The sequence below is a fragment of the Mirounga leonina genome, unplaced genomic scaffold (genome assembly GCF_011800145.1).
Source record: "Mirounga leonina isolate KUSES-001 unplaced genomic scaffold, KU_Mleo_1.0 Mir_347, whole genome shotgun sequence".
Taxonomy (NCBI): domain Eukaryota; kingdom Metazoa; phylum Chordata; class Mammalia; order Carnivora; family Phocidae; genus Mirounga; species Mirounga leonina.
In genome coordinates, this window is record NW_023270696.1 from 490,568 (window position 1) to 505,959 (window position 15,392).

At 59.8% G+C, this 15,392-nt stretch overlaps 1 protein-coding gene across 1 annotated transcript in view; it reads left to right on the plus strand.

Moving 5' to 3' along the window:
* OBSCN (obscurin, cytoskeletal calmodulin and titin-interacting RhoGEF) overlaps positions 1 to 15,392 on the plus strand; it is a 132,354-nt gene that overhangs the window by 108,890 nt on the left and 8,072 nt on the right. The window contains exons 69-80 of the mRNA XM_035029912.1: positions 1,652 to 1,819; positions 2,000 to 2,102; positions 2,352 to 2,481; positions 3,385 to 3,493; positions 6,485 to 6,527; positions 9,669 to 10,798; positions 12,497 to 12,763; positions 13,411 to 13,507; positions 13,781 to 13,902; positions 14,462 to 14,574; positions 14,724 to 14,892; positions 15,049 to 15,130. Coding sequence (XP_034885803.1) covers positions 1,652 to 1,819; positions 2,000 to 2,102; positions 2,352 to 2,481; positions 3,385 to 3,493; positions 6,485 to 6,527; positions 9,669 to 10,798; positions 12,497 to 12,763; positions 13,411 to 13,507; positions 13,781 to 13,902; positions 14,462 to 14,574; positions 14,724 to 14,892; positions 15,049 to 15,130 — 2,533 coding nt within the window. The remainder of the gene's footprint in view (positions 1 to 1,651; positions 1,820 to 1,999; positions 2,103 to 2,351; positions 2,482 to 3,384; positions 3,494 to 6,484; positions 6,528 to 9,668; positions 10,799 to 12,496; positions 12,764 to 13,410; positions 13,508 to 13,780; positions 13,903 to 14,461; positions 14,575 to 14,723; positions 14,893 to 15,048; positions 15,131 to 15,392) is intronic.

Genomic DNA, 15,392 nt, shown 5'->3' on the forward strand with positions numbered 1-15,392 from the left:
ACCAGCTGCTGTTTGGGGGTCCCCAGGACCACCCCCAGTTCTGACACTGGCTGCCATTCGGGGGTCCCCTGGACCACCCCCAGTTCTGACACCCGGTTTGGGGGTCCCACGACCAGCTGTGGGTTCAGTGAATCGCTAGAAGGACTCACAGAACTCAGCAGAGTGTGCACTCAGGGTCTGGTTTATTGCAGGAGCAGGAAGAGGCGCGTGGGGAGGGTTCCAGCTGGGTGTCCAGGCAGGGTCCTGGTGTCCCCCCGCCCTCCCTCCCTTCCAGTGGAGTCCTGCAGATCTCATGCCTCTCCCATGTGGACGTATAGTAGCACAGTCCAGCCCCCCGGGGACACTGATCTGAACCTTGTGTCCAGGGCCCCTGTTGGGTGGTCACTCAGGCAGGCACAGCTGAGGTCTGTCACAGACCCTGCAGAGGTCAAGCCGCTGCCACGTGGCCTTAAGCCCCAAACCTATATATATCACAACAGATGGGGTCCGAGGCCCCCAGGTAAACCAAGACTCTTTTACTGGGGGTCACTTGGGCTGGCCTGGGCTGGCAGGTCAGTCTCCAAGGCTCCAGTGCAGCCTGAATACCCGAATCCAGCCCTGGTCTTGAAGGAGCCGTTCCAGGGTGGTCAGGCCCTGGGGGCATTTGTGTGTCCCTCCTGGTTAAGGACAGGGCTGCTGAGGAAACCTGGGGGTGTTGCTGGGCCTTCCCTGGGTCCCACGGTCAGAGCCACAGGCCGGAGCCGGTGGATGCAGCAGCTGGTTCCTGGTGGCAGTTTGGGAGAGCCCCCTCCTCTGCCCTGGGGTCTTCTTCTGGAAGGAGGCCCCACTGCCCCCACGTCCTGGGGTCTGAGAGGTCTCTCCCAGATGCTCCCCCCGACCCCTTACACAGAACCTGGGAGTGCAACTGCCCATCCACGATCCCCTCATGGCCAGACCTGTGCCTGGGATGGCCAATCCAGAGGGACAGGGCGGTTCAGAAAGTTGCGTGGAAGTAAGAACAAGCCCCTGGGACCACCCTGCTTCTGGTCAGGCTGCCCCCAGTAAGGCGAGCTGGCCGGGCCATGTCTGTATCCAAGGGGAAAGGAGAACACATCTCATCCTGGAGCGGTCAGGTGGGGGGACCTCTGCTCCTTTAATGCTGTGAGCACCCTGGAGGGAAAAACTTGTGTCTGGGGACAGCTGTGTGTCCGGTGACCAAACTGCCCTCCCGAGGGGTGGACAGGAGGAAGTGTGAGGGTCAGCAGATGCTGACACATGCCGTCTCAACGCAGGCGGCTCACATGGCCAAGAGCCGCTGTGACCCAAAGCAGCGTCATGGTGGGAGAGCCCACAGGGAGCCCCCAGAGGCTGCGATCTGCCAGGATGAGGAGCACGCCCCCTGCCATGGGGCCCCACCGTGGATTCAGAGCATCCCTCTGGGCATGGCCTCAGGTGGCACGCCATGCAGGAACCCTGCTATGAGCCTACTTTCCGAGGCCACACGGTGGGCACAGACATCTGGGGAAGGGGACAGGACTCTGGGTCAGCGTGACCAGCCGGGCTCCCCACCAGGGGTCTGTGCTCCAGGGGTGGCCCCCCATCACCCCCCAGGCAGGCCAGCCTCCTGTCCCTGGCAGGGTGCCCTCCGTGACAGCGCTGCCTTCCTTTGCAGATGGGAAGCCAGTGGAGGTGGATCCGCACCACATCCTCATTGAAGACCCCGATGGCTCATGTGCCCTCATCCTGGACAACCTGACTGGTGTGGACTCGGGCCAGTACATGTGCTTTGCGGCTAGTGCCGCCGGCAATGCGAGCACTCTGGGCAAGATCCTGGTGCAAGGTGAGCCGCTCTGGGAGGGAGACTGGAGTAGGAAGCATCCAGATCCCACTCCACCTCAGTGGCCCCACGGGGTGGGCTGCCGGTGACGTCTGGGGCACTCGTGAGTGGGGGTAGGGTCCCGCTTCATCATGGTGTCTCTCTGTGTATCTCTTTCTCTTACCTTGCTCTGTGGCCCCACAGTACCCCCACGATTTGTGAAAAAGGTCCGGGCGGTTCCTTTTGTGGAGGGAGAGGATGCGCAGGTCACCTGCACCATTGAAGGTGCCCCACACCCTCAGATCAGGTGGGCTGGGCAGCTTGCACCCGGGGCACAGGAGGGGAGGTAGGCGGCATGCTTGCTGCTTGGGGGGGTGGGCAGATTCTAAACATGGCTCCCGCTGTAGGCGGGGCAACACCCACTGGAGGCTGGGTGGGTGGCGTCAGGAGGACGTGGGTTCTGGATGGAAGCCCGATCCTGCAGGGTGGGCGAGAGGAGAGTCTCGAGTGGAAGGAACCTGGGGAGGCCCTCCTCACCCCCTGGGGTTGGCTGCAGGTGGTACAAGGATGGGGCCCTGATAACACCCAGCAGCAAGTACCGAACCTTGAGTGAGCCCCGCAGCGGTCTGCTGGTGCTGGAGATCCTGACAGCCAGCAAGGACGACCTGGGCCATTATGAGTGCGAGGTGAGGTGGGCAGGCACAGGGGACCTACCTCGGGGCCCACCATCACCCAGGGTCCCTGAACCATGATGAGGGAGGGGACACCTGGCCCACCATCACCCAGTGTCCCTGAATCATGATGAGGGAGGGGACACCTGGCCTACCATCACCCAGTGTCCCTGATGAGGGAGGAACCCCAGACCATCACCCAGGCTCCCTGATGAAGGAGGGTCCCCAGACCAACCATCATCCAGGCTCCCTGATGAAGGAGGGACCCCAGACCTACCATCCCCCAGTGTCCCCAGTGAAGGAGGGACCCCTGGCCCACCATCATCCAGTATCCCCGTAATGAGGTTGGGACCCCCAGCCCATCACCTAGTGTCTATGGCGAGGACAGGGACCTGGGTGGGAGCTCTGTGTGGCATCCTCTGTACCAAAGCCACCTGTCCACCTGCAGGGCCGGTGGTGGTCTGCGGAAGGTATGTGTAGGCTGTGGCTCTTCCTGGCTGCCAGCCTCCTCTGTGTGGTTGCTGCTGGTAGCCTGGGTTGGGCTAGGTGGGGCCTGCCGCCCCGGCAGCTCCTGGGAGGCACACATACCAGAGTTAGCTCTGGACCCCCACTGTCTGATTCTGTTACTACTAGCCACACGTGCAATTTGAGTTGAAATCAGTTATTTAACTCTAGATAAGAATTTGGTTCTGTTTTCAGTGTTCGGGGCCCACATGGCCACCACATTGAACTGTGCAGATGTTGTCCCCACAAGCTAGGAGACCCCTGGGCTGTGCTGGGTCTGTGTGGGCACCTTTCTTCTGTGGCGGGCTCTGTGGCTCCGGGACACAGCCAGGGAGGGCCCTCCATGTTAAAGATGGCCTCGACGGTCCCAAGGGAGCCACTGGCTCTAAGCGGGCTCTGCCATCCGCCCTGCAGTTGGTGAACCGGCTGGGCTCTGCGAGGGGCGGGGCAGAGCTGTGCATGCAGAGCCCTGCTGTGCGGGCCCGGGAACAGCTTCAGAGGGAGCAGCTTGCAGCCATGGAAGGTAAGTGCTACTGTGGGGCCAGGTTGGGGGGAAACCAGCAGCCTTTCCAGTCAGGGTGTGCTTCCTGGAGGAGGGGCAGTGAGGGCTGAGGAAGGGGTCTGGCTGGGAGAGATGGGTCAAGGGCTGGTTCCCAGTCCCCTACTGGGGCAGCGTGAGGTGAGCCTTGAGCCCAGAGCTTTGGCAAGGCTGGAGGGCAGCCCTGGGGTCCTGCATCTTGCTTACCATTTCTGGGGCAGTAATGAGTATGTAGAGAGGCAAGGCCTGGGCCCAGTAGGCTGCTGGGTAGTGGCCAGCAAGACGTCGTAATAGGCAGCAGGAACGTTGGGGAGGACGGCTCTGTGGGAGGCATGCTGAGTGCAGAGCACCAGCTGCTGGGTCCCACCTTGGCTCCCAGGAGAGGGAGTGATGTCAGGGACCTGGTACCTCCACACTGGGTGGAGCTGTTCATGGAAAAGTCAGAATGCCGTGGCTTTGCCTCCCTAGGCTGGCCTGGGGTGGTGTCTGGGGTCCTGGGATGGGTCTCACCAAGGGGGATGTCCACCTGGGTGGGAGGTGAAGGGTGGGCAGCAGGATATCTCATGCCTCTACTTACATCTGAGTCCACGGTTCCAGCTGTGAGCAGCCTAAGAATGGCAAGGATGGGAAGGGAGGAAGCTGGCATCTGTCCTGGGACTGCTCAGAGAGTAGGCTTATGGTGCCCGCAGGGCAGGCTGCAGGTCCAGGGACAGTTGCTTCCAGTCTGGGTTGCCCCACCTGGAAGGGGCTACCTTGTCAGTTGATGAGCCTCCTGTCCCTAGAGGTATGCAGGCAGAGGCTGGATCAACACCTGGTGGAGCTGTAGCTCTCACAGTAGGTCGGGTTGGAATACATGTCCTCCCAAGTCCTGAGTGTTGGCTTCTGTGACGCCTTGGGCTAATGGATCCCGTCCATCCTGGATGGGGCCCAACGTCCAGGGGCCTCTTTCTGTCTGGACCCTCCCAGAGTCAGCCTGCTTGGCATCTGGAGCTCGACCTCACAGCCTTGATGCCTTCCACAGCCATCACAGAGTGGGCAGGGGTCCATGTTCCTGCCCCCCCAGAGGGCCCTGTGGTGTCTGCAGGCACCTGCACTTCCTGCCATATGGCGTCTTATGTTGGGGAGGTGCTGAGCAAGGACTTCAGCACTCCTTCTTGGGCTGGAGACAAGCGTGTCCTACAGAGGCATTCACTTCATTGTCATGATGGGTCACTTTCTGTCAACGTGTCATGGCTGTGAAGTCTGGAAGAAGGGCAGCCTTCTGATACCAGGAACATGGTATCTCACATCCAAAAAAGCCAGTCCTCACAGACCCAGGAGTTGGAGCCCGCCGCCTCCTGCTTCCTAACCCTATCCTGCCGCTTCATCTTTAACCTGGTGGCTCCACAGCCAGAACAGGCCCAGCCGGCCTTGTGGGGTGGGTGCTGCCCCCTCGCTTTTGGAACTGCACTGGGCCAGGAGCCCCGCTTCGCATGGCTGCACCCCTCTGGTGGCTGCCAGTATTCACCGGGGCTTAGAGCCCGTCAGGTGGCAGGTCAGGTCAGGAACAAAGGCACCAGGAATGTAGCAGCCAAGACATTCCCTGACCACCACTCTTCAGAGCAGCAGGACAGGACTCCAATCAGGGGAGGGTGAGGGAAGGAGCTCTGGGTTTTCCCACTACTCTGCATGCAGGATGTGGACTGCAGGCGGCAAACAGGCTGGCTCACTCTGGACCCAACTTAATCCAAACACACAAAGCCTTTTGGCTGGCTCCCATTCTCTCTCCCAGGGGGCTACCCTCTCCAGGAGGCAGCGGACACAAACACACACATGCACATACATGCATACATGCACACACATACACAAATAAATGAGGCTCTCAAGGGCCATACAGACACAGCTGGTACCTTTAATTTACATGCACCCAATCAGAGACAAGTTTAAAATACTCTTGGTTATCTAAGGGAAATCCTTTCTCTATATGGCACTGCAGCAAAGCCTAAAACCCACACACCGGAAGCCAGAGTGCTGTGTGCTGCAGGCCTTGCCACCTGACTTTTTTGAGCATCCCACTCAGCTTTGTCCCCAGGATGGCAAGAGGGACTGTTGAGATCTGAGGGTACTGGTATGTGCTGGACTGCCTGTTGCGCAGCAAGATGTGGCTGGGAGGGGCATCTCAATGGTAAGCCTGGCCCTGCCCAGAAGCTATAGAGGAAGAGGCCTCAGGATGGGTGAGAACAGGTGCTGCCTGGTCCCAGATGAGTCCTGTCCTGACTCTGGGACTCAAGTCCTCCATCTGTTGACTCCAAGGAGATGGAAAGCTAGGGCAATCAAGGCAGTTGAGTTTATGGGGAGCTTCTATGGAGAGACCTAGGTTTCCCTGCTCATTTGGAGCTCAGGACCCTGTCCAGGTGTCTGGTTGCTCCTGATGGGATTTCCATGGCCTCGTGGTACAGAGCTCAGATGTGCCATCTCTAGGACTCCACTGTCCCTTTCCCCTGGAGAGATGCCTTTAGTCTTTAGGATTTTTTATAAAATAGGCACCAGCCATCCCAGTCCCAGTTTGATTCACATGAGCCTTTCCTTCCCCCCACCCCTAGCCTTCAGTTTCTGTCTGAGAAGTGGGACCTCAGGTTTGACAAATTCACAGGGCTCCCTGGGCACATGGGCTGAAGAAGGAGCTGGGATTTCTGCATGGGCAGCCTAGACGGGGCCCCTACTCTTGCTGCAGTCACTGCAAGACCCTCATTTTCTCATATGGGACACACTGAGGTCACACTTGCTCATCCCCCAGCCACTCAGAGCAGGCACTGTCATCTCCGTGTTAAAGATGACAGAACTGAGGTTCCAACGTGAGACAGGCAGATCAGGCAGGGCTTGGATACAGTGCTCTGAAGCCGAGCAGGTTACTATACTGCCATGCCACTCAAATGGCTCAGCACCCGAGCGCTGGCTGATCTGTAACCCTCGCTATTCCGACTGTTTTCTTTGTAGTCACTGAGCAGGAGACTAAAGTCCCCAAGAAAACCGTCATCATGTAAGTGCAGGCGTGTTCCTAAACTTCCTCCTGACTGCAGTGCCCCCTGCATGCCCACTAACCCACGTGGACCTTGTCCGTGTGGCCTGTCCACCTGCTTGTCTTAACTGCCTGCCCACATGGCCTTTGCTCACCATGCAGACTGCCAGGACTTTGCAGATGCCACCGAGGGGACCAACCTTCCCCTGGGGCCTTGGCTACCTTCACACTTCACAGCTCTCTCTTCCAGGGCCTCTATACTCCAGTGCCTCCACAGGGTAGACTTACTCTGCATACTTCACAGCAACTCACTCAGGGGTTGGACCCAGAATCACATCAGTTAATTTGGAGCTGGGACCAAGAGCTGCTTCCCACAGTGGGCTAGAGGGAATATTCTACCCCTCAAACCCTAGGACCTAGGGCATTTTTGTCCCAACAGAGCTTTCTGTCATGTTGGAAATATTCTATCTTTATGATGCCCACTACAAGAACAGCCACTAGCCACAAGTGGCTACTGAGTATTTAAAATGTGTGCAGGATGGTTCATGATTGAAAGCCAGCAGGTAACCCATTTCCCCGGTGCCACGCCCATTGTCCCCTTTTTATTAGGTGCCTTCAAGGCTGGGGTTGTTGCTAATTAAATAACACAAGAGGGGGCGCCTGGGTGGCTCAGTTGGTTAAGCGACTGCCTTTGGCTCAGGTCATGATCCTGGAGTCCCGGGATCGAGTCCCGCATCGGGCTCCCTGCTCGGCAGGGAGTCTGCTTCTCCCTCTGACCCTCCTCCCTCTCATGCTCTCTGTATCTCATTCTGTCTCAAATAAATAAATAAAATCTTTAAAAAATAATAATAATAACACAAGAGGTCTGGAGCTGAGTAAGCCCACAGAAGGCAGAGTTGGTTTTCACCTGGATGATCCAGTAGGAGGTGTCTGCAGGCGGAGATTGTGTAAAAGTTTGTGGAAGCCAGGAGGCAAGAAAGACTGGTCTAAGACCAAATGACTGGGAAGCTCCTGTTGGTTCCTCATGGGCCTATGACCTCCTAAAGGGGCCTGCAGTTGGCCAAGTTTTGGAGAATCCTATCGCCAGACATTTGGTCAGATCCTGGATTAACCCTTCCTCAATTTCCTCCATCCTCCCCCAAGGCACATTGCTGCCCACATGGGGCAGTACATGGGGCAGTAGTAAGCATCCCTGGAGGCATGCAGCTGTGCCAGAGCTATACACAGATTAACTCTACATTTCGTCTATGAAGAGAGCATTTCTATTATTTACATCTTACAGATGACAAAACGGAGAAACAGAGACAGGGCCAGGCTGCCTCATCAGTAAGACTTCAGAGAGGACTCGCACCTGGGGCAGCCGGACTAGGGGACTCAAGGGGCATCCTGAAGTCCAATCTGTTCCAGGCTTAGGGAGGTAGCAACACACACCCTGTGTTGCTGGAGGAACTCAGCTGGAGGAATTGTGCCAGGCATCTCTCCCAAGGGCACACCACAGAGTGGGGACTCAGGGTACATGGGGAGGAAAAAGGGCTTGGAGAGAGACCCCTGCCACCTGGCAGTCCCACCTGCTGTCCTGGGAGCCCCAGTGCAGGATGCCCACATGTCTTCATGGGGGCAGTAATGAGCTCAACACAGGGAGGCATTTAGGAGGCATGACCCCAGTACCCACATGACTGACTGTCCTGCCTTGGCGAACTGAAGAGGCATGAGGCCAGCAGATGGGCCTGGGCCAAGTTCCCATGATGTTTGGGCAAGCTCCGACCCAGGGACAAGCCTAGTGCTCCCGAGCCTGGGCATGAGGCAGGAAGGCAGTCCTGTGATTTTTTATTAGGCCACGCCTCCCAAGCCTCAGTTGCCCCGTCAGTTGAGTGGGGTGTAGTATTTCCTTCTTACCTGCTGAGGGCTGAGGACGCAGGGCCTATAATCGCTGTGCTGTAGCACACATTTCTGGGCCCATCCCTGGAAATATATGCTCCTGGGTGGAGCCCTAAGTTGGATAAAAGCTGAATGAGAGGGAGAGAGAGAGAGCACGAGCCTGCCTTAGTCATAGCAGGCAGGTGACGACAGCATTGAGCTGTCACCACATGCGTGCCTGAGCCCAAGAGAAAATGCAGGTCCCAGGGCCCAGGAGAGTTGTGAGTTCCCCAGGGTCTGTGTGTTTAGCACATCCCTGCTCCCTGATACTGTCTGATACTCATTGTACCCCCAGCACCCACCAAGGTCAGGGGCACAGGGTGGCAGGGGATCCTGGGAGTGACTGGTGGACTTCTGAGTCATGGCCCTGGGCATGTGTGCAGCCTTCTCAGCCTCGTGGTCCACACTTGCAAAAGGAGGTCAGACCCATCCCCCAGGGCTGCTGCAAAGTCCCTGGCCAGTACCTGATGTTCACTCACATGCAACTGGCCTTGCATTCTGCCTCCTCTTTCCTTCCTGCCCACTCCCATTTAGGCGGAAGGGGCCCAGGAAGAGGAAGTGCTTGTCTGATGTCACACAGCCCATGACGGCCAAGCCACGCTCAGAGCCGGGTGTTCTTGCTGGGCTTCACGCCCCCAGATGCACAGATCAGGAACACAGGCAGCAGATCAGCGCTCTGACAACCCTCCTGGACCTAGCATCAGCTGCCAACCTATCTCCAGCTGAGGACCATTGAGGCTCCTGCCCTCTGAGAGCTCACTGGGGTCATCCCCCATGATACAAAGCACAAAGCACTCATGGGATAGACAAGGAAGGCCACATGGCTATGTCCCTGCATCCCTGTCCATTAGCTCTGCAACGAGCATTGGCGTCTCCAAAAGAAGGTGGCCATAAACGGAGAAGAGACACACGTGGAGACATTGTGAACCAGACTTGGTCTTGGGTTTGGAGGTGCACTGTGATGAGGCGTGGGCCTCCCCTGTTGCCTCAACTCTTGTTTTGAGATCTGTGTGCTAGAGCCTGAGTTGGCCAGATGAGGCTTTGTGCTTTGTTCCATTGGTTCTCTGGCTAGAGGTTTCAGAGGGCAGGCTCAAGCACACATGTAGGAATTTGTTTATGCAGTGTCACCAATTGCTCGCTACACTAACCTGATCACTCACGTGGCCCCCGCATGTGCTGATGGCGCGGGCAGCGGGCAAGGGTACAGGTCTCTGTGCACATTTCCTCTTGGCCCTCTCCCTGCAGAGAGGAGACCATCACCACCGTGGTGAAGAGCCCTCGTGGCCGGCGCCGGTCCCCGAACAAGTCCCCCTCCCGCTCGCCTTCCCGCCGCACTGCCAGCCCGCCCAGGCCAGGCCAGTTGGCCCCTGAGGTGCTGTACTCACTGGGGGCCAGCCAGCCCCACAGGCCTGAGGTGGAGCCAGGCTGGAGACCTACTGTACCCACGCTGTATGTGACGGAGCCTGAGTCCCACACGCCGGGCCTGCCCCAGGGCACAAGGCCCCAGCCCAAGTGGGTAGAGGTTGAGGAGACCATTGAAGTCAGGGTGAAGAAGACGGGCTCCAGGGGTGCATCCCCTGCCGGAGAGGCACCTGACAGCTCTGCAGGGCTTCTCTTCACGCTGCCTGGTGGGACCCCCATAGGAGACCCCAATGCAAACAACTCCAACAACAACCTACTGGCCCAGGAGCCCCAGGCCCAGGGCAGGAGCACTGGAGAGCCTCTCATCTTCTGCATGGACACGGGGCCAGAGGAGACCTGTGAGCCGTTCCCTCCCCAGGGGGCTGAAGAGGAAACCCCCATGGAGGAGGTGGAGGAGGTGGAGGGAGGAGATGCCCTCCTGACGGAGGAGCCCCTGGGCACCAACAGCCTTTGGGGCCGTGACCCCAAGATCCTCACACATGATGGCCGAGTGCTGACGCTGGCTGATCTGGAGGATTACGTGCCCCAGGAAGGGGAGACCTTCGGCTGCCATGGCCCTGTGCCCAGCACTTCTGACGACCCACCCTGCGAGGTCTCTGTGCTCCAGAGAGAGATCAATGAGCCCATGGTGGGGCAGCCTGTCCTGCTCAATGTGGGGCGTCCCCTGGGCCCTCGAAACCCACCTAGCTTTTTCAGTCGCCGGGAGGCGTCTCCCTTGGGCCCTCAGGTCCTCGGCCCCGCAGGAGTCTCCTTCTGTATGCAGGAAGCCCAGGCTGGGGGTGCTGCGTCCTGGAAGCCGTCCTTCTGCATCCAGGTCCAGAGGTCTGCAGACAGTGGCCAGAGCAGCTTCAAAACGGAGGTTAACACCCAGACGGTCAGCTTTGGGACGGTGGGCGAGACCGTCACCCTGCACATCTGCCCGGATGGGGACAAGGCCCCGGGCCCCTCCCAGGGCTGAGGCTGTGAGCAGCAGGTGCCTGGCTGCCGGGCCCTGTGGCTTCATGGAGGAAACCAGCGCTCCATGGACACATGTGTGCTCTGACCCTCTCTCTAACTCTCCAAGAACTCAGGGCTGGAGCCTGCTCGCCCCTCTGTCCCCAGGCACTTGCTACCTCATGGGGCCTGGTCCGGCTGAAGGCACTGTGCCCAGACCTGGCGTCTCAGAAAGTACAGAAGGCCGGAGGGACTCACAGACTGCAGCTCTGGGCTCAGGTCTCTAGATGCAGGTCAGGGACTCTGCATCTGTCCTGCCACGTTCATGAGGCCAGGCTGCCAGATGGGCCCTGCCTGCTCCAGGCTGGGGTCCCAGTCTTTCTCTCACTGGGGGGCTCCCCAGCTACATCTTCACTATGAACATTTCTCTTGGCCTCCTGGAGGTCTGTGCAGGGCCTAGCCCTGCAGGAACTCTTGGGCCTCTCTGCAGGGTGAACCAGGGTCTGTGCCTGGGGAAGTGGCCCATCAGTGACCCCCATGATAATAAACTGGTTCTCTGCACTGCTTCTGTTCTGCTCTCTTGCCTCTCTGTCTGGTGGCTCCGGCGTCTTGTCGGGGAGGACCCTGGGTCGGCACCCGGCATTAGCCTGTGGGTTCTGGCCCATTCTTGGGGTCCCTGGATGGAAGCGGGACAGCTCACAGGTTTAGCTTGCTCACATGGGCTGTGTGGCTGGTCACAGGTGCATATACTGGGATCAGGATGGCCCATAGTGGTCGTTCCCAGCCTGCTGTGCAATGGGGGCTGTTGGCGAGTTTGACACAGAGGGTGTTTGCGTCAGAGGCGTGCTGATGTCTTTGGACTGGGTAAGGACAGGATGGGTTCCCCAGTGTCATAGAGGGCAAACAGACAGCAGACTGCCCAGTTGTCTCTCTGTTCTGGAGGGCCCGAGGATACAGAAGATCGGCAAGAGAGAGGGTCTGGGGCAGGGGAGAGCTCCAGGCAGGGGCACCTGCTGGGAATGCAGTGGTGGGCATCCCTGGGCATGTGTGAGGCTGTGGGGTGGCTCTACCAAGTTACCTCTAGGTAGAAGAGGAAAACGTCCTGGGAGCTGGGGGCAGAGAGCCCACACATGGGGTAGTTGGAGGGTTCCTTTGGGGGCTGTGTGGGAAGCTGGGGTAGGAGCCAGTGAGGGTGCGGTGGCCTGGGTGGGCAGGAAGGAGCCCCTGGTCCCTGACAGCATCAGGCTGTCCCCAGGCCTCCCTAGAGTGTGGGGCTGGGTCCACCCTGGCCTGGGTGTCCCAGTACCTTGGGGTCTGGAGTGGGCCATGGGGTGGGGGGAAGCCAGTCCCAGGGTGAAGGGGTGGGATGACCTGAGACTGAGGACAGACCAGGACAGAGGGTAGGTATCCAGGCCCACCTGTCCCCAGAGGAGCCCGCATGCTCCTGAAGGCCCTGAGTTCACTGCCTTGAGTGGGTGGGTGGGGCAGGCAGGTGGGAAGGGCACTGCTGGGAATGGAGTGGTGGGCGTCCCTGGGCATGTGTGAGGCTGTGGGGTGCCTCTACCAAGTTACCTCTAGGTAGAAGAGGAAAACGTCCTGGGAGCTGGGGGCAGAGAGCCCACACATGGGACTCTGAGGCCTGTGACTAGGTTTCTGGAGCCTTCTTCTGGGGCCCAGGCCACCTTTCACTCCTACACACTGACCTGCCTCTCTCACAGATGCTGCTGTCCATCTCACAGTTGCCCTGGAGCCAGCAGACCAGGAGGTCACGGTGTGCACCAAGGCTCCAGGACCCTCCACGGGGGACCACGCTGGCCCCAGCACTGGCCCTGGGGGGCCACCCAAACTCCAGGACGCTGGCCCCCAACTCCCAGGCATGGAAGATGCAGATGCATCTGGTGAGGCCCAGCGGCCTCAGGCTGACCACCCAGTGCCACCTGCTGTCAGAGTCCCCCCTGTGCTGGCCCCAATCTTGGCCACCCCAGGTATCCATCCTGTGTGGGCGAATGGGCAGAGCCCCTAGGGACCGTGACATTCCAATGGCTCCATGCACTCAGCCTCAGTCTCCCCATCTATGAAACTAGGCAGGGGAGTGGGTGCTGGGAGGTTCTTCCCCAGTACATTTGTCCTGGGAGCCAGAGACTTTGGTGGTCAGTCCTGGGCAGAAAGCCTAGGGAACCTGTACTCCTGGGTAAGTGAGGAGGAGAAGGAGGAGGGAGGAGGAGGGGGGAGAAGAGGGAAGGAGAAGTAGGAGAGGGAAGAGGGAGGAGGGAGAAGAGAGGGAGGAGAGGGAGGGGTAGACCCCCCCGCCGCCCCAGAGAGATGAGACCCCCAGGGATATGCCTTGAGACCCCTCCCCCCAGAAGCTGCTGCACCTGCTGGGGCCCTCAGGGCTGGTGGCCCAGGCTAGGAGCTAGGGCAAGGCTCTGGGCTCTGTAGGGAGGTCGGGAGCCCTGGGTTTCAGGGGTGGGTGTTCCCTGTCCGTTCTTACCCATAGGGCCCTGCACCCCTGGAGTCCCGGCTTTGTCTTGTGCTCCCACCCTCTGGGCCTGGAGGACGACATGGGGGCACATTGTGGGGGACAGTCCCAGCTCCATCCCAATGTCTCACTAGGCCCCTTGTCTCTTACCAGTTGAGCCCCAGAAAGTGCCACAGCCTCTCCCCCAGGAGGGCCAGGAGCAGGACTCAGGGGCCCATGCTGAGGGCCAGGGACGCATCGTGCCCATCCGGTAACCTCCCTGGCGTGCTGGGTGGGGGCAGTTCATGAGAGGGACATCCCAGGGGCAGAGCACGGAGGAGAGGCCGCCCTCAGGGTGAGGGGTGTTGGTGGAGCTCTCTCATTGCCCAGGGCTGGGTCCCCTCTCTGTACATCCCCTCCCAAAACATCTGCTGCCGTCCAGGGAGGGGGAGGCACGCACCCCCATCTTATGGTGAGGCTTGGCCGCCCGCACTCCAGAAGTGTAGGAGACGGGCAGACGGCTCATCCAGCTCCATGACCACAGGATGGAGGGCACAGCCTGGCCGGGGGCAGGCACAGTGGAGCTGTGGGACGTCCACAGCCAAGTGTTCACGGAGACCACCCATAGGACATACGTGTACCAGGCCAGCAACACAGCTGCCGCAAGTAGGTTACACGTGTGCTCCCCATGCCCTGGACTGGGGGTGGGGGGCACTTGTGCAGAGGAAACTGCAAAGCCACCTGGCCTGTCCCGGCCTTGCTGTGGCCGGGGGCCTCACTGCCCATTTCCCTGCATTCCCTAAGAGGGCCATCCCTGGGAGAGGTGAGATCTCTCTCACTGGGGGTGCTGACAGGACTGAATGGGATGTTGGGTGCTCCTTTACCCAGCAGGTGTTAGCACACTCTGCATGCCCTGCCCTTGGACAGCTAACGTCTAAGCAGGACAGACAGAGGTTAGATGGAAGGAAACACTTACTGGCCTTCAGGGGCCCGGGCAGAGTCAGGAGGGGATTGTCCTCATTTGGGGAGGCAGGTGCCCCTGGGGAGTATCTCAGGGCCTGGCTGCCCACTGGGGTGTCAAGACAGGCCCAGGGTCAATGCTGGTCCGCCAGGGGTTCTCTGACTGCAAGCCCCAGCTTGACAAGTCCATGCTGGAGGGGCTGTGGTGGGCAGGGTGGGCGGCACAGCCTGGGCCCCCCCTCACAGGCTCGGTCCTGCACCCCAGGGCCCCCGTCCATGCAGGTCACCATCGAAGATGTGCAGGCACAGAAGGGCAGCACAGCCCAGTTCCAGGCAGTCATTGAGGGCAACCCGCAGCCCATGGTGACCTGGTACCGGGTATGGACAGGCGCCTTGTGGGGGGCCGGGCTTGGGGAGTGTGTGGCATTCCCACCCGACAGCAAGCTGCTCACTGGAGGCAGGGACAGCCTGCCTTGCAGGGGTCTCCAGGTTGGGCTGATGGTGGCCCCACCCACCTGTGCCCCCAGGACGATGCCCAGCTGGTGGATGGCGCCCGGCTCAGCCAGCAGCAGGAGGGGACCACCTACTCCCTGGTGCTGAGCGATGTGACCCAGCACGACGCTGGTGTCTACACATGCCTGGCCCGCAACGCTGGTGGCCAGGTGATGTGTAAAGCGGAGCTCATAGTCCACGGGGGTGAGTCAGGGGATCCCTCCTAGAACCCGAGTGTCTGCTCCTTGAGGGCACGGGGTGGGGTCTGTGGCCTCTCACAGGCTCCAGCACAAGGATGCTACACTTGGGGGAAATGGACATCTTTACCCACACCGAGGGCTTCCCGCTCCTTGACTGCAGGAGACAGCGAGCCGGACTCAGCGAAGCAAAGCTATCGAAGGAAACTGCGCTCTTTCTACGAGGTCAAGGAGGAAATTGGAAGGTATGGTCCAGAAACCCAGCCCCAGGAGCCGCTGCCCCGCCCCTAGTCCCCGCCCCTCAGTCCCGCCTCCCGAGTCCCCGCCCTCAGCCCCTCCTTCCTGAGTCCCTCCCCCAGTCCCCGCCTGTCAGCCCCGCCTCCCTGAGTCCCTAACCCGAGTCCCCGCCCCTCAGCCCCGCCGCAGTGTCCCGACACCGAGTCCCCGCCCCTCAGTCCCGCCCTCAGCCCCTCCTTCCTGAGTCCCTCCCCCAGTTCCCGCCCCTCA